The sequence below is a fragment of the Equus quagga genome, chromosome 17 (genome assembly GCF_021613505.1).
Source record: "Equus quagga isolate Etosha38 chromosome 17, UCLA_HA_Equagga_1.0, whole genome shotgun sequence".
NCBI classification, from domain to species: domain Eukaryota; kingdom Metazoa; phylum Chordata; class Mammalia; order Perissodactyla; family Equidae; genus Equus; species Equus quagga.
The window spans coordinates 4,448,334-4,474,892 of NC_060283.1; the positions used below are offsets into that span (position 1 = coordinate 4,448,334).

A 26,559-nucleotide genomic window follows, 5' to 3' on the forward strand; every position below is an offset into this window, starting at 1 on the left:
GTGAATATCACATGGAAGAACATTCCAGACGGGGGCAGCACAGCACATAGTCACATCTGCTGGGAGGCACTGAGCAGGCCAGCGGAGCTGGGGTGGAGTGAGCAAGAAGTAGGAGGGAGGCAGTCAAAGGAGGGGAAGGGCTGTGGCTTTCGCTCTGCCTGAAAGGGGGCTGGCGCGAAGGAGGGGCAAGGCGAGAGTGGGCGAGCCTGCTGTTGCAGTAACCTGGGTGAGATGATGGGGCTCAGGCCGGCGGTGGAGTGGAGGTGGCGAGAAACAGCTTGTCGGGACACTTGGAAGCCTGAGCCAGCGGGGGCTGGGTGTGGAATGTAAGAGAAAGAGTGGAGTCAAGGAGGGCCCCGAGGGTTTCAGTCTGAGCAAATGGAAAGATGGAGCGTCCATCAAGAGATGAGACAGTGCAGGTTTTGGGAGGGGACCAGGAGTTCCGTGTGGAATATTAAATTTGAGATGTCTGCTAGGCATTCAAGGGCGCTGTCGTGTGGGAGCAGGTGTGTGAGTCTGGAGTTCAGGGCAAGGAGGGTCTGGACTGGAGGGAGGGAGTCACCAGCGTATAGATGGTGTTTAGCCGCGAGACCAGAGGCGATCTCTGAGGCGGTGGGTGTCAATATTTGCCGAGAGAGTAAATAAATGTTTCTCAAATGATGCATTAGCCAGGAGGGGAGAGAGTATGAATCAGGGCGGGAGGTGATGCAGTCCCAGGCCTGATGCTGGCGGCGCCCGATGTGGAGTCTCTGCTGAGACTGCGTGTGAGCCTCTTTCCTCCCGGCCTCCTCCTCGCCGCGGGCTTTCCTTTCTTCTCTCTTTGAGCCCCAGTCAGAAAGGCACACACTGGACTCGCTCTTCCACCTCGAAGATCTTGCACTAGAAATGCCCCTTTGGACCACAGCCTCCTTTCTTTCCACCTTCTCCCCATCTTTCCTTGGCTGTGTTTGTTCTTGTCCCCATTTTGGCTCCCCCTGACTTCTTACCCAGTGGGCCTCGGGGCAGTTATGTTAGTAATGCCTTTGCTGCGCCCCTAGAACCCTTTGCTCCCTTGCCAACCCCCAGTTCTGCATATTCTTTAGAGCCTCGCTCCTCAAAGTGGGGTGCATGGACTAGGAGCATGGGCATCACCCGGGAGCCTGTGAGAAATGCAGGGTCTCAGGCCCCCCCGGACTCGCTGAGGCGGGACCTGCATTTCAGTGAGATCTCCCGGTGATGGGCTGAGCAGCACCGTCTTAGAGTCACTTTCTTCACTCCTAGGTGGCCAGACATGGCTGAGGAAAGTCATGGATCCCAGTATAACGTCGCCCTAGGTTTTCTCCTACGTAGTACTCAAAAGACATTTCCTTTTCTCTGCTTTACTTTGGGGCTAAATAAGCAAAGGGAAAAAGAGAAATTGTACCTGGTTTATGCAAAGAATTGCCTCAACCCCGAGAACTGCAAAACCCTTTCTCCAAATGAATGCAGAACTCTGCGCGCTGCCACTTGGAGATGTCAGCCTAACGATTAGGTGTCTGGGTGGCTGTGACAGAAACACAGTTGCAGCGACTTGTCAACACTTCCCTCCTGTAAACTGGGTGAGAGGAGAGCAAGCCCCGGCTCCTGGCCGGATCGAGAGAGCGGGGTCCTGGGGGTCACACTCCCCGGGGAACTCAGCAGCATTTGTGAGGAGGGACGTGGACCCTGGGTGGTTCTCAGTCTTCGAGGCACAACAGACAGTGATTACACACCATTTAAAAAGAGGCAGGAGAGAGAAAATGAACAGGATGAATAAAATGTTGTTTTCCCAAGACTATATCTCTTAAACAAAGCTTATTTTTAAATTTCAAGTTTTCAGGGGCGGAAGGGACAAGGCTAGGATGTTTAACTCTGATGTATGCAAATAATCTCAAAACCAAAATTTATCCAATACATTTGATGTCTTCAAGCTTCTGATAAGAGGAAAATCAGATCTGTGGTGATTTTGCTACCCTTTCCTTTCCCCGTGAATGCCCTCTGTGAGCCCTGCTAATGAGCAATGTAAAGAAAAATAAGTGAGAAAGCAGAGGACGTGGATAATGCAGAGATCACGAATTTGCTTCTGAATTTGTTCAAATTGACTACAAAATACTTTCGTGAACAGATGACAAAGTAATGTTTGCCAATCAGGCTTCAGATAGCAAGATCTCTTATGTTATACTAAGAATATAATGATAATTAACGTTTTTAGTTTACAGAAATTTGTAATTCATTTCAGTATTTGTAGTTCATAAAAATGAAAAAGATGTCCATTACAATGTCCCTGGATAGCCACCTGACAGCTGTGCATATTGCTGGCCAGGTTGTTGGTGGCCTGGCCCTGCATCTGTCACCCATTTATTTCCCTCTTTGTCCACACGGTCGCGGCATCTAGTCCACACCGTTCTCACCCCCGGGGCATGTCATGGCTAGGCTCCCCCAACTACTGCTGAAAAGCCTTGCCTGGAGCCTGCTCAGTGTTAGTGGAATCGTCTGGTAACGAGGCCCAGATGTCATTGTACAGGGATTGTGATGTGAACCTCTAGAAGAAAAAGAATCATTTTTATCTGTGGCTAGGGGCTGATGGGATGGGACTTTTAAAACATGTCCTGATTCCAAATATGCTTGTCTTTGACTTTATACAGCTTGACAATGGAGTTTTGCCAACCATAGCCAATGGGTCTGCTTTGCCCTCTGGATCAGCTCTTCCAGGACCACCAAAAATAACGTTGGCTGGGTAAGGATTAAAAGCAATTAATTGTCACTTACTTTAAGAGTTTAAGAGGCTCTTGGGTACATTTGTGATTTTCTTCTAAGTTATAAAATTAGCTTTACCTGCAAGCTTCATGCCTTTTAAAAATATTATGTTTTACATTAAGCAGTGTGACTGCGCATGTCTGGTTTGTTGTCCCTTACGGGCTGGTCTGTAAGCTTCCGCTCTGTCCGCTGTGCTGTGTCAGCATTTCAGAGGCTCGAGCCATTCCTAGCTCTGTCTTGGTTTCACGTTGGCTTAAACTGAGCTGTTCTATTTCTTTTTTGCTGTCATCAGCGTAAGTAATGGCATGGCAGTCAGTTAACATCGGTGGTGGTGTGCGTGTGCCTGCGTGGGCTGCCTCTGCCCGCTGCCTTCCCTGCTAGGTCCGCTCACGCCCTATGGCAGGTGCCACGGCACACCGTCTCCAGGTGGACGTGAACTGCACTTCTCTGGGACCTCGTCTTGCCATTTTAAAGTCATTCTATAATTGTAACTAATTAAACTAACAAAGCTGGTTGAAACTCTTTGTGGAGTTGACATTCAAGTATTAACAGCGGACTGGTAGCCCTTCCGTTCGTTGAGCCCTTTAGTTGGTTATGGAGATCAATGTATTCCTGCCTCCAAGAGTTTTGGGCACAAAACCTAATGCAGTCGTCCGTCCCAGGTCCCGGAAGAAGTCAGGTCAAGCAGTTTACGAAGTGCACACTGTGGCCTCAGTGCCTTCTAGGCTCTTGCCATGGTCTGCCGCCCAGCGCATCTTCACTGTGGCTTTGGTAAGTGTGAGCAGGTTGTTTGGGGGCAGTGTGGAAGGCAGTGTGGACCACTCGGTGGAGTTCGGAGACATACATTCAAGCAGCGCTTTCCCCGCCGCATGGTCCCTGGAGGGGCCGGCCGCTCATGGGATTCGCTGCTTCGGTTTCAGCAGCTGGTCTTCTGGCTGGTTCTAACACTGTGCCACGCCACCTGATGACTCCACACTGATTTCACGGAGTAAGAGAGCACAGAGCCGTTCTCCATGCTTCACTCTCTTGGCGTGATGGATTGGTAAGGATACGGTTGCTATTACTGTAATCGATCCTATCATCGTGGCCTTTAATGTTTCTGGACAAAACGAAAACGATGTAAGCAGCTTCTAGATTCTGCTGGTAGCATTGCAGCTTCGGGTACACAGTGTGACCTGAGACATTATGATCCTGAAGACAGTTACTTTATCTTTCCTGTGACCGGGAAGCATCTGGCCGACAGTGGCGCACCACCGTGTGCCTTAGCAGAGCGCTCAAGGGAGGGAGCTTGGTGCTTCTCCTTTGTTTCTAGTGTTCCTTCTCGCAGCTGTGGTGCCATCTGAGGTTTCTCTGTGGTCAGCTGATGTGCGTTTTCACGGAGGAGTGTAGCGAGGGGTTTCATTGCCATCTGTTTCTTCCTTTTCCCTCCTCCTCCCCTCCCACCCCCAGTCTCTGCTAGGTTTTCTCAAGTGGTCACATATTTCTTTATTTTGAAGTAACCGTGCAGGTCATAAAATATTTTTCTGTTATAAATGATGTGCCAGGAACAACGTGTGCTTTGTGCTTGTATATTTTTGCGGCAAATGATTACTTGATGTGCTGTCATTCCCTTGAGTCAGCCCTGATGGTTGTTGTGGCACCATCCGCAGTACTGAGGTGCGGGCGTCTCCACCAGTCTGTTATTGTGGGAAGGAGTGGCCAGAAAGCTGGTCGCCGGCTGTTTCATTCTGTTTGAGTTCCCAGTTGTGACTAATCTGCTGGATCTCTTCACCTCTCAGACACTTCCTAGCCTCTTTTTGACTTCCACAGTTCACAAGGTCAAGCTAGGTCTGAAGACGTCGGAAAGGAAACCGTCAGCACAATAGGGCTCAAACGTTGCTAAGCTAACTCGTAGCTGACACAGAGGTGGGTCAGCTTGGGCCTGATGGCCAGCTGCCCGTGGGGGTGATTTCTTCCAGTCATTATTCTTTAGAGTTGAATGAGGGCCTGGCTAACTTATTAACTAGCTTATCATATTAATAAAACCCTTTAATAAAAACTCATGTCTTGTCACTCCGTATAGCGTTAGTAATCTGATTATCAATCAGGTATAAACGTGAATTCTGATACGTTGTTTGTGCTATTGTTTTGGTAACATAATGAATGTTATAACATAGAATATTCAAGAGTCTGCTGCTCTGGAAATTTTTCCTTAAAGCTGAGGTCATATCTCACTGTGGACCAGTTTATCTATAATGCTTTTCCGAGGCAGAGTTGCCCAGCTCTCTTCTCGCCCTCTAATTTTCAGATTGGCTTAGAGGGTGGTTAAATACCATTAGAGCCGTGGACGTTTTTTCCCACTTTCCATTACAATCAACTTGTCCCCTGCTGTCCCCTCCACACTCTGTGCTCAGCACTAATGTGATATCTTTGCTCATGCTGTCATTTCAACTGACCGAGAATAAAAACCCTCGCCATCTTGAAAGTCAATGTCAAGCTCTACCTCCTTCAAAAGTATTTTGTTTTAACTTCTTCCATCTCTGAATTTGATACCATTTACAGTCAGTATCAAACAGCTTGACAGTTGCTTATATAGCATCTTCTGTTCTCTAACGTTTCAATTGTATGTATCTCATGTCCCGAATTATTTGGTGGATTCCTTCAGCACAGGCACTGTAAATTTAAACAATGTATTTTTTTGATGTCCCCTGAAGCCCTTATCACAGAGCTGGCCACATGATGATCCCTTAGTAAATGCCTGTTGGCATCTTCCTGACACCGTAGATACTCATTGAACTATACTCTCTCCTTCCACAATTACGGCAGGTCACCACTGGAATGTCCCCATGTGTCCCCACCCTGTTTTTAAAGGAAAGAGTTTTCATTCCTCTGGACAGGCCGTGCCAGGCCACCCTGGGCCCATTGCAGGGGCAGGACTGAAGTGGCTGAGGCCGGAGCAGTGACGTGGTATCCACACCCCTCCTCTCATAGCCCATGTCTGATCCAGAATGGACAGGCCATGGGCTGGGACAGCCAGAGCTGCCACCTCTGGGCACCCACGGGGACAGAAAGCTGCAACTCCCCTTCTATAAGGGGAAAAGTAAACTCGATGAGTAAGAAATGAATATAGCATTCAGTGGCATAGTGTGGGGACGTGATCTTCAAAATGGGGACATCTCTGGAAGAAGTTACAGTTGGCAGCTTGTCCGTCAGTCAGGTGCTATGCGCTGTTTCAGATGGGGGAGAGGCGTCACTAACCAGAGGCATAGATAGCAAGGATAGCGGTGGAGAACCCTTGGGGCGAGCATGTCAGAGCAGGTGGAGGCCACACCAGAGCAGAGAGGAGGGCGGGCTGAGCGGGGATTTAGGACTGACTGAGCGGAGCGTGCAGCGTTTGCCCAGCACACGCTCTCCAGGGTATTTGTCTTAGTTAAACCAGAGAGCAGGTGGTGTGGAGTAGCTGCTGTGCTCAGTGGCGACAGGAGACTGTCGGCAAGCATTAAGTGTGTGCCAAGTACTCTTCGAGTTCCTGCAGGAACCCCAGACCAGGATGTGTCCCTGCCCGGAAGCAGCCGGGCTGGCAGACAGGAAGCCTGCACACTGTCTCAAGGGGCACGTCGCCGAATGAGACGGCCACACACACCCCAGGCAGAGCCCTTAGCACAATCGTGTTTTGACACATGCCCCTCCTCTTTACCAAAATCTGTTAAACTTCTTACATCACTAGTATTCTGAGTTCCTCAGTGAGCAGTATTCCTGAGCAACGCTTGGGAAATTTTCCTGAGTTTTTAACCCACAGTTCCCCATCATGTTTAACAGCATCCGGGACACTTTTGTCTCTCCTGCTCTGATGCCCTTGAAGATGGATTCTGGGCGAATCCTTAAAGGAACAGTTAGGAGGGAGGTCCCCAATGTCCCATGGTCCACTTGAACACACTTTGATCCTGTTCTTGGTCCTCACAGTGCGGCCAGCTCTGACACTGCTACCACAGTACAAACGATGGTCTGTCTATTGTTCTCTGAGTCCTACTTTCTGCTAGTGTTCAAATTTCAGAAGATACAGAACATAAAAATGAAAAGAGCTATTTGGCGTGGGGGGCCAAGCACAATACAGGTTTAAACAGATCCAGGGAGGGGACCCTGGGAAGGGGCCAGCAAGAGGGTCCTGCTCGGCATCCCGGCTGCATCTCTGGGCACGCAGGCTGGAGCTGAGCAGGCTGGCTCCCTCCCCGCGAATGTGCCTGCCGCTCCCGCTTCATGGCCAGGCACCTGTGAATAATGCCTAGGCCTGTCTGGTGGTGAGAGTCTCAGTATGTGTGCGAGAGCACCAGATGCTTAGCTAAGTCTCTTTTTAAGAGTAACAATCTGAATACATTTTCTTTTTTAATCTTTGTAGAGTAACTCTTAGTTCATGGGACACAAAGTCTAAAAAGCCATGTAACTGTACCAAATCCCAGTGTCTGAAATTGTAAGTAATCACAAATCCTTCGTTCTTAAGTAGAAATAAGGTTGTTTAGAAGTCAGTAAGTGGAGCAGCCTCCAGACAAACCTGAATGGCTAGCAGTGCACATGCTACAGTTAAGACTCAACAGCTGCCCGAAGGCTCGTCTGAAGCAGAGCGACGAGCAGCCCCTCTCTCGGCGTAAACCTGCTTCATGTCTGGTACAATCTTGACCAGCTAACTTCGTAAAGGACGCCGCCTGTGCCTCAAGTGGTGTCATTTTCTTGGGTTTCCGTTTACATTCTCTAGCCCCTCAGACAAGTGCTAAACACGGCATCCTTGTTGAGCATTAACTGTAACATTTCCACTTCCTAATCTTTAAAAGTTTGATGAATGGGTTTAATCTATATTGAACTTTCTCAGACAAATTCTCCCCTGGGAGGCTCGGTCAGCGGGGTGGTAGGGCAGACTGTCAAGCAGATTGGCGGGCCAGGGTGGACATACGGCTGGAATAGGACGTGGACCTGATGCCATGCCTGACAGCACTGTGAACTTGACCTTCCTCTCCCACTCCACCAAAGGTAGCCTCTCTTATTTGTGTTGTCTGCCCTGCTCTAGGCTCCTGCTACGGGCTGCTCGCTTTCTGCCCCGCGTGCCCACCCAGCTCTAAGTGACATGTTGGAAGGGGAGAACGTGTCCTCGTTTCAATGTCTGACAACCGTAACCACAGTCTCCACGGGATTTTTCCATTGCAGAGCTCCTGCTGATGTCACTGAGGGCTCCATTGATGGGACAGTGATGTCGGGGGGCAGAAGCGGGTAAAAATCCGGAAGTCCGTGAAACTTGTTCACAGACAAAACTGAAAAGACAAATTGATTTGTTTTAAGTTACAGCTGAAAGCTCGGGTCGACTGTATGTAAATATTTGAGCTGTCATTGGTTTAGTCTGTGCACGCGAGTCATAGACCTCTCTGAACACTGGACACGCCATGAGAAACTGATCAGGAGCTCTAAAAGTGCAGCTCGGGGTGAGGAGGAAGGAGAAGAGAGGGAAAAGCCTGGACCGTGTGACACTGTCGAGCAGAGTGGCCTGCCCAGATGGAAACTTGCGATGCGGTGGAGGACACAGTGGTAGTGTCTAGAGTGGACAGAGCCAGGAGGGGAGTGGGCTCCCGTGGACAGGGGCCGCTCACTGCAGTCTGGGCTGGAGGCCTGGGGAGGCCAACTAACCCGGGAAGCCTAGAGCCAGGTATAGACGGTCACTGGGGACAAAGTGGAGTGACGCCTAAGGCCTCGGAAATAAAGTGAGTCTCCAAGACGAGGTTAACTTATTGACTGCTTCACGGTGGAAGGCCGCAGAAGTAACTTCTTGCCTAGGAGCAGGTTTCCAGGTTAGTCAGTGACTGACGCTCTACAGAAAGAATTGACCGTCACGAGGGGCTTGGTCAGCGCTGGAACGAAGGAGAGGAGGTTCAGAGTGTGTCCCGTGCTGTCTGGGGAAGAGGCACAGTCTCCGGGGCATGTGGCACGGCCTCCTCCAGAGCAGCACTGTGTGCAGGAGACTGCCCGCCCAGTGACTGCGCCTCTGACTCCGCGCTCCACATGCGCCCACTGCCCGGTGACTCGGCCTCCTCCGTAGCCCCACACTGAGAAGCGAGGCGCTGGATTAGAGGAGAGGAACGTTATGGCCGCTGCAAGGGAGGTTAGTTCCACTAGAAGTTAACACGTGGTATTCTGACCCGGAACTTGTGCTGGTGGCAATACCACCCTGTCTCTGCTTGTGTGCCACAGGCACTTGGGTTGGAAACCTTTGGCACGGGAGCAAGTGTAAGGAGTGGGTTCACTACTGCTTGCCTCGCTAGTGAGTTTGGCATACTCACCAGTAATAGTTTTCGTTTTCTTTACCTTTTTACTCCCCACAACTATGTTGTGTTCTCAAGGCAATGGAATTTAATTTTTTTAGGGTTCATTTGTCCTACTTTATTGGGAGTTGCTACTGGATAAAGGTAAAGAGGGATTACTACTAGTTGGCCACTAATAAAGAGAAAAACACATTATTGTATTTTTTAAAAATCAAAGTGATACATACACGGGTAAAAACGATGACTAGAGCTAGGTTGTGATGGAAAGTCAGAGTACCCTGCCCCACCTGTCCCCCTTCTCTGGGCTCCTCCCTAGAAGCTACTGTCCTCCCAGCGTCTGTTTTCAGGCTCTCCGGGCTGACTCCCCGTCTGTAAAGACTGCACTGCCTCCTTGCTGTGGTAGACGGGTTCCAGGGTTGGCGCTCCTCCCTGCACCTTCCTCCTCGGCGTAGAGCCAGAGCCGTCCTCTTCGGCTCCTCTCCTGGTTACCCTGGAAACTTTGAGTAATATGCTTCAACCTTTTGTCATTGTTCCATTAGCCACAAAAAGTTAGGAATTAATTTTAAATGATAGTTAATCTGTATAATTAAAATGATGTTGATTGAAACTTAATAAAAAGGTAGAGAAATGTTTTGTGATTATTTTATTGAAAAATTTGTTGATTGTTAAAAAATGATTTTAAGATTTTTAAAGTAGTTCGTCTGCCTTTCCATATTAACAAAGGCATATGCCTTTCTTAATCATTTTTATACGCTTTAAACGTGGATTTGCCTCACAATTGGTTTATTAAAGCATTGACTGTGAAACTCACTTTTATAACAGATCTTGTGATATAGGCGGCAGCAGAAGTGTTAGATTCTGGACATTTGGCCGGTAATCACCTAGAGCGAGAAGGAGCCCTCCGCAGCGAGGCGGAGACGTCTCTGCCTCGTCAGGAGCACGTGGAGAGGAGGAATTGGTTTTATATTATGATTATAGTTCTTTTCAGAACAGTTTTAATTAGCCCTTTCACATATTACTTTAAACAAATTCAAACTCAGTTTTTTAAACATCCTCCATTCCGATTCAATTTATGCTGAGCTATTGGGTGGAATTTGTTGGGAGCAGTTATGTTGTTCACCTTTTTTTACCCTTATCAAATCTGAATCAAATTTTAATCATAGATTGAGCAGTCTTCAATACTGGTTTTCCAGTGGCCTTTTGTCTCTGATTAACCAGTTTAATTGATTATAATTAAGCAAAATTCTGTGGACTAGCAGGTCAAGTCTGGATGGTCATATTTTGTAGTCTCTTGTTCCTCACTCATACTTTTGATTCCTTCTTTTATATTTTAAAATATTAAGTACTTAATTTACGTTCTACAGCTTATAATCGTGATAGTTAACGTCTTTCCTGTCTGGTTCTGGTGTTGGCTTCTTCTCTTGCTTTTCTCTCATCATGGCTTGTTGCTTCCGGTGTTCTGTGTGGTCTCTTTATTGTGAATTAGAGTCACTGGACCCTCGTAAGTGGGAGTGCCTTGAGGGTCCGTCCCTTCAGAGAAAGTTTGTGTTTGAGTCTGCTTGGGGCTTCGTGGCATTTCCAATCTGGACAACTTAAAATTTTTGTTTTAGGCCACACGATCAGTATGGATTCAGGTCTCAAACCCAAGTGAGGCCCATCCTCCCAAGCCAACGCCCAGATGGACGCGTGTTCTAGCCCTTTCTTTTGCAGGGCACTTTGTCCTAGTGCACTCTTTCATTGGGTGTTGACCCCCCACTGTTCTGGCTTTGTGTGTAGACCTGGAGCTGCCCCCCTGCCTTGAGCGCACCCTGGGATTCGGGTTAATTTATGGAAAGCACTAGAGCAACGACTGGCGTATGACAAACGTTCTTGCAGGCATTTGCCGATACTATTCTAATTGTCGTTGTCCCCCCTTCTTCCTCTGCATAGCAGTTCAAACCAAAGTCTTTCGTTCTTGGGATCAGCAGAGGCCTTAGGGCAGTGGCAGCCTTTGCCTTTAGCTTGCCCTCTGAATTTTTGCTTGCCTTTTATTTTTTGGCCTCTGCAGTGTTTCCTTAATTTTTTACCAGCTCAAATGTGCATCTAAAAAGGTTTTAAATATTTAATTCAACTTTTTTTTATTGAGTTAATGATAGGTTACAATCTTGTGAAATTTCAGTTGTGCATTAATGTTTGTCAGTCGTGTTGTAGGTGCACCACTTCACCCTTTGTGCCCACCCCCCACCCCACCTTTCCCCTGGTAGCCACTAAACTGTTCTTAGTCCATAATTTCAAATTGCTCATATGAGTGGAGTCATACACAGATTATCCTTCTCTAGCTGGCTTATTTCACTTAACATAATTCCCTCAAGGTCCATCCATGTTATTGCAAACGGAATGATTTTGTTCTGTTTTGCAGCTGAGTAGTATTGCATTGTATATATGTACCACATCTTCTTTATCCATTCGTCTGTTGATGTATTTAATTCAACTTTTAAAGTGTTTTATAGCAGGGGATTTTTCAGGATGGCCAATGAATTAAGAATGAGTTTAGAATAGATGTCATCTTAGGTCTTTTCAAACACTAAGACTCTAAAATTTGAGGAGACAGTGTGCCTGTGGGAAGTGAGCATACCACAGGGCATCGCAGGTATTTTCTTGGGCAATATTCTCACCTTCTCGTTAAGTGGCAGAGTAGGATTACCCAAAATGTGTTGGAATGTCGCCAGCCTGCCAGCACCAAAATAACCTATACCTTGAGAACAACATCTTTAATAGAGTGATGCTCCTTTGGTGTTTCACAGACAAAAGAGGGGCTGCCAAACCTCAAGTGATGCCTGCGGATGTGGTGTCCTGGGCAATCACAGGACAGTAGACTGAAGAAGGGGCACAATGCAAATACCTAGTGCAAGAATACATGGACTGCGCGTGGCGGTGATAACAAAGCATGAGCTCACAGGACTCGGCAGACTCTGAGCGGCCGCCATGGACATTCATTCATCAACCTGGAGGCAGTCCAATTTTCTGCCGTTGAGGGCTTGGAACCTTAAGTCTCTCTTGACCAAGCCCGCCAAGTGGGGGAGCCTGAGACCAGCGAGGACTGTGCTTCTCCAGCTCTCTTCTTGCTGCTACCTCTGATGCTGTGACCAACCTGGCCTCTTAGGCGGGGAAAGCAATTTTGCATAGAAGGGAATGTCCACGTAAGTGGGAAGAAGGGAGTGGGAGTTTGCTGAGGGGCCAAGGTGTATATCTTGACCCAACACATGGGTTTTCAACCCAGTCGACACTCAACCCTGAGAAAAAGGGCACGTTTGCACGACGGTAAGTCTCATAAGATGAGGACATGAGGACTACGTCTTATTTATGGCTGTATCTCTAGAGCCCAATGAGGTCCAGTGTGACACGGCTCAAAGTGAGCAGTGACTCTTGAACGGAGGCTTTAATTTAATGCAGTCAAAATTATCACTTGTCTTTATTATTAGTGCCTTTTCTTTTCAAGAAATCCGCTCATATCCCAAGGTTGAATAGTTGTGCTGTTAGAGTTTCTTCTAAAAGTTTTAAAGGTTTGCTTTTCCCCCTTGATGACTTCATGCACCTGGAATTGATTTTGGTGAATGGCATTAGGCAGCGATCTCATTTCATTTTTTTCCATATGTGCAATTAATTGTCCAGCACCATGTATTGCAAACCACTAATATAGTCCCTGGTAATCTGCAGTGCATCTCCTGTCAGCTGTCAAGCCTTGGTGTGCATGCAAGGTTGGGTTCTGGATTCTCGATCCTGCTCCATGCATGGATCCCACCTCTTAGTTGTAATGATTTGTCTGTGGATTTCCTTCACTTTCGTATTTAAATAATCGTCTTGTCTGCAAATAAGGACCGTGATAGCTTTCCCATCTTTATAGTCTTTTCCTTTCCTTGCCTTACTGTCTTAGCTAGGACCTCTACTGTGGAGTGAGTGGAAGTGCTAGTACTGGGTGTTGTTGGCTTGCTGCTGATTTTAATAGAAATGCTTCTAAAATTCCCTTGCTCTGCCCTAAATAAGCTATTTGCTGTAGGTTTTGATAGATACTCCGTACTAGGTAGACAGTGTACTTAGATACCATAACAAAGACTCTAAACTACAGCCATTTCAGGGCTCACATGGCAGCTTGTCAGAATGAGTGTCTCAGCCCCCTTTTTCAGTTGCTCTGCCATCCTCAGTGGAGTGCTTCCATTCTGTGGGCTAAGAAGGCTGCTCTGGCTCCTACCCTCACACTCATTCCAGCCACTGAGGAGGAGAAAAGGGCGGGGTGGAGGCACTCTCCTTACCTGTCAAGGCATAACCAGCAATTGCCATTATCACTTCCACTCACGCTCCATTGGGCAGACCTAGTCACGTGGTCAGACCTCGCCAGGTAGGAAGCTGGGAAATGTCTTGAGTGCAGTCAAGCATAGGCTCACCTAAAATTGCTGACACTGTAGAGTGACGGGAGAGTGGAGGCTGCTGACAGCCTGCATCTCTGCCGCATGCCCACGTCAGGTTAAGGGGGTTTCCTTCTGTTCCTTGTTTCCTAAGAGCTTTTCTTTTTTGGTGCTTATTATAACTGAGTGGTGAATTTTATCAAAGGCTTTCTTCTGCATTTATTGAAATGGTCAGATTGCTTTGCTCTTTTAATCTTACAGTGTGATCCCTTAGAATAAAATTTCTAATGTTAATCTGCTCTTGTCGGCCAGGGATTGAACCCAATGTGGTCATGATATGCTGATTTTATCTTCTGTGTGCACTGCAAGACTTAGTTTCCGACTGTTTTGCTGAGGATTTTTGCATCTTTTTCATGAATGAGATAGATCTGTAATTTTCCTTTCTCATATTTTCTTTATTTGGTTTTGGTATAAAAATCAGTGTTTTGTATTGCCTAATAAAATGCATTATCAGGCTTCCTCACCCTCACCCCACCCTCTTCTCTTTTTCTCTAGCCTCTGAAATGTCTGAGTGAGGTAGGATTTATGTGTTCTTTGAAGTTTGATTAAACTTTGCCTGTAAAACCGTCTGGGCCTGGTGCCTTTGGGGGTTAGAGTGGGGAAAGGGAATGGGGTACTCACTTTCTCTAGTAGTTATTGCTTTCTCTAAGTTTGTATTTCTTCTTGAGTCTGTTTTGATACTTTATATTTTTCTGGAAAATTGTTGATTTCTCTAAATTTTCAGATTTATACATCTATTCATGTATTCATGTACTATTTAACTATTATCTCTGTATCTGTAGTTATAGCCTTTTAAATTTTCTAATTTCCTGATTTTAATTTCTACTATTGTTTATTTGTACCTTTTCTCTTTCTCAGTCAGTCTCATAAGAGGTTTGTCTATTTTGTCCATATTTTTAGGGCACCAGCTTTTGGTTTTATTGATTTTCTTGCTTGTATTTCTAGTTCCTATTTCAGAAGTACATTAATTTTTCTCTTTACTATTTTCTCCCTCATCCTTTTATTCTTTTACTCTCTTGTTTTGCTAGCTTTTTGTGTTAAATGCTTATTTATTTTCAGTCTTTTTTTATTTTTTAGGAAATGCACTTAAAGCTATCAATTACCCCATGTACTGCTTTACACATCCTACAAGTTAATCTGAGGTACTTTCATTGTCCCTCACTCGAAATATTTTCTAATTTTCATTGTAATGTTCTCTTCACCTCGTGAATTATTTAGATGTACATCTTGGAGTATCCAGATATGTATGTATGTATGCATATATGTGTATGTATGTATATATTCATCTTTTAAACTACATTTTTGTTGTTAATTGTTAATTACACTGTGATCAGATAATGTGGTCTATATATCAATGCTTTGAAATTAATGAAGATTTCCTTTATGATTTAATGTTTGATCAATCTTTAATATATTCTATATTAACTTTAAAAATGTATATTCTTTGTTGGATGCATTTACTTTGCATTAGCTCAAATTTGTTAATTTTTTGGTTTAAATCTGCTAAATGCTTATTAAATTTTATTGATTTATCAGTTTTTGATAAAAATGTGTTAAGACCTCTCACTCTAATTGTGACTTTGTCTATTTTTTCCTTATAATTCCATTTTGGTTTATATATTTTGAGTCTATAGTGAAGGGCATACAAATTCATGATTGTTATATCTTTTTGGTCAGTTTTTCCATCAACTGTTAAATATACCTGTGTATCCTGTTGCTTTTTGCCTTAAATCCTTTTGTATCTGATACTGATATTGCTACACTGTGTTTTCTTTGGTTAGTATTAGCAAGTTAAGCTTCATAACATCCCTTTATTTTCACACTTTCTGTGGTGTAATTTTGTAATTTTGTCTGGGTGGCTCCTGTAATCTAAATAGAGCTGAATTTTGGAAAAGCAAGTCTAATAATCCACAGCTTTTAATAGGCTTCTTTAGTCCATTTACATTCTTTATCTCATTATTGACATATGTGGACTTATTTGTAACCTTATTTTCTTTTGAAGTTTTAAAATTTAAGTTTTTTTTTTTCAGTTAGATGGCAGCATTTCATACATACTGCTCTGCATCTTGCTTTTTTTTTTATTGTGGTAAAACATGCATAACATAAAATTTCGCAATTCAACCATTTTTAGCAGCATTAATTGCATTCACAGTGTTGTGTAACCATCACCATTATCCATTTCCAGAACTTTTTCATTATCCCAAATAGAAACTCTGTACCCATTAAGTAAACTCCCCATTGCTCCCTCTCCTGGACCCCTGGTAACCTCTATTCTACTTTTTGCCTCTGAAGTTGCCTATTCTAGGCACCTCATACACGTGGCATCATAGAATATTTTCCCTTTTGTGTCTGGCATCTTTCACTCGGTGTAATGTTTTCAAGGTTCATCCAGGCCACAGCGTGTGTCAGTGCTTCACTCGCTTTTCAGGCTGAATGAGAGTCCAATGGTGTACAGGCATCTATTTGCGTCCCTGCGTTCAGTTCTTCTGGGTATATGCCTAGACGTGGAACTGCTGGATTACATGGTAATTCTAGGCTCAGCTTTGTCAGGAGACGCCATACTGTTTTCCACACTGGCTGCACCATTTATATTCCCGCCAGGAATGCACAATACCACTTGATTTCATATTTTTGGATTACTGCTTTTTCTTTGCTTCTTTTTGCCTGATACATGTTTTAGGAAATTAGCACTGATGGCAAAGTGGAGGAAGTTGAAAGTGAGATTGGTTAGGAGGCCATCACAGCAGTGTAGACAAGAGATGAGGACGCCCTGAGCTAAGGCAGGGTGGTAGCAAGGAAAAAACACAGATCTAAGAGAGATTTCAAACATAGGCATTGGAACATTTTTTCGCTTATTTATTCTTTCATTCCAGAAGTATTTTGAATGCCTGTGATTTCAGGAATGGGGAAGACAGAGATGAACAAGATAGTTATGGTCCCTGCCCTCTTGGTACTCACAGTGTAATGGAGGGGATGGATATTAATAAAATAGCCACGTACATAAAGGTCAGAGTGGAAATGTGGAAAATGTGGCAAAAGAGCAGTAAGAAGCGGGAAGAGTTTTGACCAAGTGTGACAGCCAGGGAAGGCTTCCCTGAGGAGGGCATTTGGATGAGGAGTTAATCGGGGGGGGGATGGATTGAAAGTGGGTGGCTAATAGTGTTATAGGCAGAGGAAACAGCAGGTGCAAAGGCCCTGTGGCAAGAGGGGGAGGGTACAGGATTCTAAGAACAGAACGGAGGTCAGTAACAATACTGGTGCAGTATTGTTTCCAATTCCAAAATGTACAAAGCAATCCAAGTGTTCATATAAGAGGAATTCTTAAATTATGATTCTGCTATAGAATGGGCTACTATGCAGTTGTTAAAATGGTGTATAAATCTGTTTACATGATATTGATAAATAATAAAAGCACACTGGAACAGTGTATAGAATATGATCTTGTTTTTGTTTGTATATAAATGTAGTCAAACAACGTGTATTTATTTCAATATGTATGGTTTTACAGAAAAAGTCTGAAATATATTCATCAAATGATCCTCTCTAGGGAGTGGGATTCTGCGTGATTGTAATTTTTTTTTTTTTTTTTTTTTTTTTTTTAAAGATTTTATTTTTTCCTTTATTCTCCCCAAAGCCCCCCGGTACATAGTTGTGTATTCTTCGTTGTGGGTTCCTCTAGTTGTGGCATGTGGGACGCTGCCTCAGCGTGGTCTGATGAGCAGTGCCATGTCCGCGCCCAGGATTCGAACCAACGAAACACTGGGCCGCCTGCAGCGGAGCGCGCGAACTTAACCACTCGGCCACGGGGCCAGCCCCTGTAATTTTTTTCTTTTTGCTTATTTATATCTAAAAAATTTCTACAACAAATGTGACTTACTTGTATCAAAAATAAAATAAAGTAAGACAGTTCTGTGCCAGAATCAGTGGACTTAGTACCCTTGGATGTGGGGAATGAGAGCAAGGTGACTGTCAGCAGTGACTCAGGTCATGTTGTGGGTGGACGATGCCTCCGCTAGTGCGGGGAGGGGACACAGCTTGAGCAGAGTGAGACGAAGGAGAAGATCGCCAGTTAAGGCTCGGACATGCTGAGCTGGAGATAGAAATGTCTGATAGGACGTTGGGAATGTGGTTCTGGAGCGTAACAGTGTCACAAGCGGCCGAGAGCTAAAGCACAGTGAAGGGGCGCTTATGTTTTCTGAGCAGGAGGTTGTTGATTGCCCTTGAGAGCCAGTAGGGTGGAGAAGAAGATCCGAATGCAGTAGGCTAACGAAGGAGTGGGAGACGAGGAAGGATGAGGAAGGACGAGCAGCAGACGGGGGTGACCTTTCCTGATGTTCGGGCGAGACGAAAATCAGGATTTTAGGACAGGACACAGAGCAGGTTTGGTGAGACAGATTTAAAGATCTTCAACAGAAAGTTTAAAAAAGCAGAGGGGCAAGAGTTAATAAGTAAAACCACCCAGCAAAGTGTGTAGAGCAAGAAAAGAAACGTCCCTAGCCTGGACCTTGGTGAGTAAACGTAGTTGGACCAGGTGTAAAATCCTGGATTGTCAGTTTTTCTCTCAGTGCTTTGAAGATGTTATTGTGCTCTTTTCCACTGTTTCTGACAAGATGTCAGCTGTCAGTCTAGGTAATCTGTCTTTTCTCTCTGGTGCTTTTAAGAATTTCTTTTTGCCTTTGGTTTTTCTTATTTATCTTTCTTGGGGTTCATTAGGTTTCTGAAATCAGGGGACCCACAACCTTCCTCAGTTCCGGAAAAGGCACAGACAGCCTCCTCCGTGCATGCCTCTGCCATGTTCTCTCTGTGCTGCTGTGCTGCTAATCAGACGCGTGAACCCCTCTAGCCGGCCGCCATTCCTCTTAACCCCTCTTCTCCATTTTTAATCTCTTTGTCTCTTTATGCTGCACCTGAATCTAATTTCTTTATATTTCAGTTTATCCTTTCTCACTTTTAATTGATTATTTTTATCCAAATTACACAAACATATGGTTTAAAGAGCCAAATAATTATACAAGGCTTGTGACAAAAAGTGGTGGTTCCCTGATCATTCTTCCTTATTTTTGATCTCTAGGAACTTTCAACTGAATCTTTTAATATTTGCCTCAGTAAATCTAAATAACAGGGCTGTGTTGCTGCTTCTCGGCTTTTCCGTTTGGGCGCGGTCTCTTGTTCTGTACCGTGGGAGATGCGGGTGTAGCTGTGGCTCCTCTCCCCACTCACGCAGAAGCCCCTCCCAACGCACACGCTCCCATCCCCAGACGTCACAGACGCTTCGTATTGTTCGTATCTTATGACTGAAAACTCTGCTCGCTGCTGAGCCTTCATCCATCGTCCTTTCCTGCAGTGCTTTACTTTTTCCCTTGGATTAATGCTTAGCACTTAGTTTTCCATGCACATACCCTAATTTGAGCCTAACCTCTCCTCTGGTGGTGTAACTGTCTTTTCAACGTGCTCAAACACGTAGGCGTTCAGTCAGTTTCGTCTTGAAGAAGGCTTTCCCAGAGCCGTCCGCCCGACCCCTCTGGAGGGCTGGTTTCCAGGTCTGCGCCCGCCTCTTACCCTGCACTCTCCCTCTGCCATCAGGCCAAGGCTTTCCTTTGCTTCTTTCTCCCGTTTGTCCCCTGGCTCCTGTTATCTTCCTCACCGGTTTACTGCATCTCTTTGGTGCAGCACGTCCTCCAGTGGCTTCCTGAGAAACGGTGCTCGGAAGATCATTTTTTGCAGAACTTACATGTCTAAAAGTGTCTTGGGCTGTCCTCACACTTAGATAACCCCTTCGGATTGCACAGTTGGATTTCCAACTTCAAGTTCCAGTAGTTGAATTTTCCTTCAGAATTTTGAAAGTTTTCCTGCATTTTCTTCTAGTTTCTGATGTTGCTATTGAAATTTTGACACTTTTCTTTTTCTCGATCCTTTGTATGAAAGCTGTTATTCTTTCTGGAACCTTAGAGAATCTTCTCTTTGTTCCAAGTGCTCTGAAACTTGACAGTGAGATGTCTTGGTTTGGGTCTCCTCATCTACCCTGCTGGGCACCTGGCAGGGAAACGTTCTTGAATTATTTTCTATCCTTCGTTCCTAAAATTCTATCCTTCTGGAACTTCTATTACAGAAATGTTGGACCTTCTACTCTGGTCCTCTACGTTTTTCTTTCTCCTGTTGTTTTTACTTTTATTGTTTTGTTCTAGTTTTCATTCCTTCTGTTAAATCTTTCATCTCTGTGATTACTTTTATATTTTCCAGAGCATCTTTTTTATACTCTGAGTGTTTTTTAAACATCATTTCTTTTTTTTTTTTAAACCTCAACAAAATTTTTACTTGACGAGATAAGTCTAAAGTTCAGACTTTCACAAGGAGTTGAGCATAGTCCACTCTTCTAGAGAAGTAGGGGGAAATTACCTATCAGAATTCAAGGCTTACAAAGTTACAGTAACAGTGAACATCATTTTCCTGTTTCATGGATGCAATAACTTTTCTTAATCTATCTGAGGCTGTGGACACCCTTCTCTCCCCAATTTTCTTTTCCCTGTGTAGTCTGTTTCTTTAGGCCTCTGTCTTTCATATCGGAAGATTTCCTGAAGTGTCTGCTGATCTTTGGCTGTCCCTCTGCTCACATTGAAGAATGGGCATGAGCTGTCTGGGGACTCGGGGTGCAGCGGTTGGGGCTGGCCCGCAGTGGCTTCACTGCAGGCGACGTGACTGAGCTGTTTATTGGGAAGGCTCGATGTCGGACTCTTTCTCTCTCTCCCCTTGGGCTGGTCAGCTCCTCCGAGAGGGCTTTTCCAGCCTCCTGCTAGGATTCTGGGAGCCGAGCAGAAGAAGCCGGGGGCTCTCAACACCACCTCCCCTCCTTTTGTTCGTTAGATACCCCAGTCCTCAACTGTTTTACCCCCGGAGCAGCTTCAGTCTCTTGCTGCGGTGGCAGAGAGGCAGTCACCAGCTGCTGGCACGGGGGCTCACTACCTTCTAAGTGGGATTTCATGCAGTGCTGTTCTTGTCTCATCCCCCTCCCTCCACTTCAGAGCAGCCTGAGTCTTCAGAGCCCTCTCCTGCTGACTCGGGGTTCAGTGCTCTCGAGGCTGCTGTCAGTTAACGCTCTCCCCTGTTTACCAGCCCCGCACCTTCTCTCGCTGTCTCCTTTCCCTGCTCTCCATCCTCGTGGTTAGGAAGGCGTAGGAGGGTCTCTCACATTTTCCCCTTGCTCTCCAGCCAGGGTGCAGAGAGGGCTGTATCTCTGCTCGTTCCTTCTGTAGAGTGGATGGAGGGGAGGTAGCCTGTCACGGAGCCACGCTTGGGGAGCCACGCTTGGGGCGGGGGGAGAGTCTCTGATGCAACTTCCACCTTTGGTAGCCCAGACGCTGTCTTGTCTCCTGACTGAGCAGCCTGTTGGGACCCAAGCCCTAGGTCACTAGGCACCAGCAGACGCCCCAGGACAGTACTGGGCAGCTACAGAACCCATCCCCTCGGCTTCACAATGGCTTGTTCTTTCCACCTCTGATGATCTCCTTTATTCTCCTCTTGACGTGGACCTAAAAATATTATTTAAAAAAATTAGAACAGTAGATATTAAAGAATCATGTTTAGGACTTCTGCAACAGGAAGGTTTCCACAGACACCTAGTCTGCCAGCTTGCCAGACACGGAGGCCCTGCCTTTGTTCGTGCGGCACTATAGGCAGCTCGCCGGCTCCGCGGCAGGCACAGCCACGTGGGCCTCAGGCCTCCCTGGCAGCGCGTGAGACTGGTGGGTTGGTGCCATGACTTCCATTGGACAGCTCGAGACGCCGGATGATAAATACACGGGGAGCTGGTGGCAGAGCTGATGGTAAAAACCTGGGTTTGAAGCTCTTTTTCATGATCTTCGTCTCAGACATGGGTCTTCTCTAGTCCCAATGGAAGCCGTGGAGTGGCTTCTCCACTCAAGGGGATTCTACTAACAAAACTGTTCCGTAGAACCCAGGTTCACGAACAACCCTGGCGTTGTGACCGAGCGTGATGGCAGTCCTGTCATACATGTGTTTCTCCCATCCCTCATTTCTCTGTCCTCCACACAGTGACACGGGATGAAATAAGGTAAAGCCTAGGCCAGGCTCGACCTCCAGGTTGCACAGTTTCCACTCATAGTCAGGTCTGGTCAAGAGGAGAACTCACCCGCAGTCGTGCTGGGTGGATTGGGAGAGTGGTGAGCTGAGAGCTGGAAAATGGCTCTTTATTACTGGAATGTTCCCACCCACCATGTCATGGTTCTCCTGGGAGAGCGGCCGTGGGCGTTTGGGGGCCGGGGACAATTGACATCAGTGGGCATTTTCCAGGAAACTATTTTACTTTGCCAACTCCTATTTTCTGAAACTGGTGGTTTTAACTAGTTTCTCTTTCTTCTGCGTTAGTTGCTGGAGGACATTCTCCCAGGTGATCTTGTTTTTATTAAAAAAAGGAGTCAGTCGTCGACATAAAAGTTAATGGCCACAGCGTGCGGCCAGCTCTTTTCGTGCTTTGGTTTGTTTTCCTTTATGTGCCCCGCGCCTGTGCCCTGATGCGCTCTCCTTGTCCCCACAGGTACTGTGACTGCTTTGCCAGCGGGGACTTTTGCAACAACTGCAACTGTAATAATTGTTGCAATAATTTACATCATGAAATTGAGCGGTTTAAGGCCATTAAGGTAACAAATTTCCCTTAAATATATGCATTTTAAAAGTGCTTACGAGGTGCATAAGACTGTCTCCAGAGGTTCCTACTTTCTATATTGGGAAGACCCAGGGTGCTGGAGGACGCACAGTGACTGGGACTCCATCCTGGAGGCGCGGGCGTTGGCTGCGGTGAGGGCTTTCTTCTCCATGCGTAGGGGACGGCTTCTGAGGGGCAGCAGAGCCTCGGGAGGTGAGAACATGCAGATGTCCACTCTGCCTTGATCTGCGGACTAGAAACTTGGGTCATATTACGTAGCAGGTAAGCCTGAGCTGTTAGAGTGTCGTGTGAAAGGCGAGGCTAGCCCGCTGTACAAAATACGGGCGAAAGCTCTCCGTCCTACACTGGCTTTCCTGAGGGGCAAACAGCACCTCGCGTGGCCCCGCAGGCCGCAGGCTCGAGGCTGAATGCAGGAGCCCACAGTCTCCATCCCTTTCTGCAGGCACAAGAGATCATGAGAGGAGGCAGGACAGCTGGGTTTGGGGCCTGCAGCCTGCTCGGGGCTGGCTTGGGGCCGCTGGTTTACAAAGGGGGCTTGAAGGCCATCACCTGTAGGCTGGAGACGGTCACACTGAGCCATGGCTGCTCTGATTTCTTCCTAAAGTCATTTAATTCCCCTCTTGAATTAGAGATAAATCAGTGGAAAGTACCTTATCAATTTTGACGTGGCCAGACCCATAGGACAGAAGAAAATTATGATGCACTAAAGATCAGTAGTATAGTAGCATTTTCCTTAGGGGAAAGGGCACCATCTGCAATTAAAAGTGTAAAGAGTTTTGGAGGCCACCCCTGTGGCCAAGTGGTGAAAGCTCCGTGCGCTCCGCTTCATGGTCCCGGGGTTCGTGGGTTTGGATCCCAATACGGACCTACTCCATTCATCAGCCGTGCCGTGGAGGCATCCCACACAAAGTGGAGGAAGCTTGGCACAGATGTCACCTCAGGGCGAATCTTCCTCACACACACACACACAAAAGTAAAAAGTTTTATTTAAGAAGTGTTGGAATTCTCATGCAGTGTTGGTAGGAATAGAAATTGGTGCCACCACTTTGGGAAGTTGTTGGGCAGTAGTTACTAAGGCTGATCCTTTGTATGAGCAGTGATGCCGCAGTTTCATCCCTAAAAATGTAGCCAGGAGAAATGAGTGCGCATGTCTACCAGGCTCGTGCAAGAATGCCCACGGCAGCTGTGTTCACAACAGCCCCAAACTGGAAACACCCCAACGGTAGAAGGGCTGAGTCTGTTGAGGTGTGTCATGTAGTGGAATACTACACATCACTGAAAAAGGAGGAGCTACAGCACTGTGCAACAGCATGGGTCAATCTCACAGACACTGTGCTAATGAGAGAAGCCAGACCTAGAAGAGCACATGCTGTGTGGTTCCACTTATATGAAAGTTCCAGAACATGCAACACTAATGCGGCTGAAGTCAGAAGAGTGGTCCCCACTGGGCTGTGTCAATGGGAGGAGTCAGGAGGGAGCCTCTGGGGCCTGGATGTCCTCTAACTCGACCTGGGGTGGGTGACACAGGGGCACACGCTGACAGGCAGCCTCACCCGGGCTCTGTGCCACCCAGAGGACCTTCTGTGAGGATGGGGATTTCTAGTGGCCCTGGCGCGGGACGGCACAGGTCCCAGGTGTTGACCTGTGGAGGGGAGAGGGAGGGACAGGGGTGCCACTGCGACTTCTAGGCTGCTTGAGTTTCCAGCAAGAGCCCTGAATTACTTTGTTATAAAAACATGTGCACGTTTGTATGTCTTGATAGAGAGTAGACAGATAGGGAAGAAAGTTAAAATAAACGAACAAACCAGGATAAAAAGCCGTGCGTGCTGTATGAGAAAGGTGTGGCCCGCTGCTTGTGACCCTGGGCTGGACTGGAGCCTGGGGACTTGGTCGGAGTCATCACTGGCCGTTTGTGATTGAACCTCTCAGCGTGTCAGTTTCTTCATCTGTAAGAGAGAAAGGACAGCAGTACACACTTCACAAGGCTGCTGTGAGGTGGAATGAGAGAAGGCACGTAAATCACGTAGAAAGATGCCTGGGACATGGGAGCTGTTTATAAACGCGAGCTGTGAGCAGAGCACCACGCGCCCAACCATCTTAGGAAACGTGTACAAGAAATGCCGGAAGGAGACGCGCCCACGTGGACACGTGGTTTCCTTTGTCTTCACCATCTGTTGATTTGACAGTAAATGTGTGAGACTTTCAAACTCGGCAAACAAGCCAAGCCTGGGGAGCTGTGGCTGCAGCGTGCCTTTAAGTAATGGACCGAGATGAAACAGGAAGCCATACGCTTTCCCAAGTGAGGAGACGCGCTGCTCATGGTGGCTCCTCCTAAAGGAACAGCTAGATCAAAAGGACAGGCAAACGAGATATCTCCCACTGAACTTTATTTTTAAATAATAAAATGTATTTTCTCTTAGGCTTGTCTTGATAGAAATCCAGAAGCTTTCCAACCAAAAATTGGGAAAGGAAAATTGGGAGACGTTAAGCCTCGCCATAACAAAGGATGTAATTGCAAGAGGTCAGGCTGCCTTAAGAATTACTGTGAATGCTATGAGGTTAGTGATCAATTTCCTAGTATTATTTTTTTTTAAAAAAATAGGTAAATATTTTGGCCTAAGTAGCTTTTGTGGTTAAAAAAAAACCAAACTTTACTGTATAGCCAAGATACAGAAACAACCTAAGCGCCCAGTGACAGATGAATGGATAAAGAAGATATGGTGTGTGTCTACAATGGAATGTTACTTAGCCGCAAAAAAGAAGGAAATCTGGTCATTTGTGACAACATGGATGGACCTTGAGGATATTATGCTAAGCGAAATAAGTTAGATGGAGAAAGACAAATACCATATGATTCCACTCATATGTGGAATCTATAAAAAACTAAACAAAGAAACAGACAAAATAAAAGAAAAATAAACTCATAGATACAGACAACAGATTGGTGGTTAACAGAAGGGAATGGGGTCGGGGATGGTGAAATGGGTAAAGGGGGTCAATTGTAAGACGCATGGAAACAGGACTTCTGGTGGTAAGCGCGCTGTAGTGAATACAGAGATCGAGTTATAATGTTGTACACCTGAAACTTACATAATGTTATACACCAGCATTACCTAAAGAAACAACTTTACTATAGTTTAAAAATAAAAATATAATTTAGTTTTCTTCCTTCCATGGTTTCTAAAAGGGCACTCATATAATCCCTACTAATTCCTCAAATATCACTTACACTTTATGAAGGAAGTAAATTAACCCAGGGCTCCCTTGGGAGCATGTAGCCTCCTCAGGCCCACCCCTCAGTGTCCAGGGAGGTGCCCACGGCTGTGGCTTTGTCTGTTCTGCAGCTGCTGATCTGATGTTCTGAGGCACACTCGGGGGCCAGCAGTTCTGGGGCTCCTCGAGGGGGGCCATGCCTCTTCCTCTCTGAGCAGAGGGGAGATGCTCTCGGTGGGGCCGTGGGGGACAGCAGGTCCCCCGGGGAGCCTTGTACCCCAGTGAACATTTGCCTGGGTGCTTGGGGTGGGGAGCTCCTGCGGGGTCCCTCAAACCAGAACGGGCAGTCGGCCTTTGCCACTAGAGAGATGACAGCATGGGGCAGACCCGTTCTTAGAGACAAGCTTTTTTCTTTCTCTCAAAGATATAACGCAGTAGAGGGCCTCGCCTTCTGCTTTAGTTTCATGGTTCTCTCGCCTCCCTCTCTCTTTCTTTGTGTGTTAAAGGAAGAGAGAGGAAGGGAGGGACCCCTCAGGCCCTGTCAGTGAAGCAGCCAGGAAACACCCTTAAAAGGCTCTCCTTTGATTTGCTTGAGGCCTTGGGGGTACCTGTGGGTTTGATTTTTAAAAGGTTGTCGTAGAAGGTCAGGCTTTAGAAAAGTCCTCGTGGTTCTGGAGACACACATTGAAAGATCTGAGTAGCAGACCCAGCAGTCCCCCAGCTAGGATTTTGAAAATACAGTCAAAAACATTGCAGAGATACAGAATTCAAAAAGTGAGTGACGTCACCCCAGTGGACCCATTTTCAAATGTCCTCATGGGCCCCTCTCTGCCTTGCACAGTGCCCTCCCTGGCCGCCATGAGACAGTGAGTCAGCCCCTCTCCAGAGGCCCAGCTCTGCCAGACAACGGCCCACGTGACGTGCAGACATGTCTGCACTGTAATGTCTGGCATTGGAGTAGACCAGAAATCCTGAAAAACCCTCAGCTTGAAACACCCAGAGCTGCAGAATAAAACACAGCAGATCCCCTTTGAGATGCGTCTCTGAGCTGAAAAGAACAGAGGGAAATCCCCAGGGGCTGAAACGACGAGGAAGCCGAAAACCAGAGTGGCTGGCTGGGCCAGCTTTCAGACTGCCCCAGGACCAGCACAAGCAAGGGGTTGGACCCAGGCTTGCCGGGCACACCTGG

General features: G+C 46.4%; 1 protein-coding gene across 1 annotated transcript in view; it reads left to right on the top strand.

The window, feature by feature from the left end:
- The window catches only part of TESMIN (testis expressed metallothionein like protein), a 38,045-nt gene that overhangs the window by 8,974 nt on the left and 2,512 nt on the right, over nt 1-26,559 (top strand). The window contains exons 4-6 of the mRNA XM_046644098.1: nt 2,643-2,734; nt 22,029-22,131; nt 24,578-24,715. Coding sequence (XP_046500054.1) covers nt 2,643-2,734; nt 22,029-22,131; nt 24,578-24,715 — 333 coding nt within the window. The remainder of the gene's footprint in view (nt 1-2,642; nt 2,735-22,028; nt 22,132-24,577; nt 24,716-26,559) is intronic.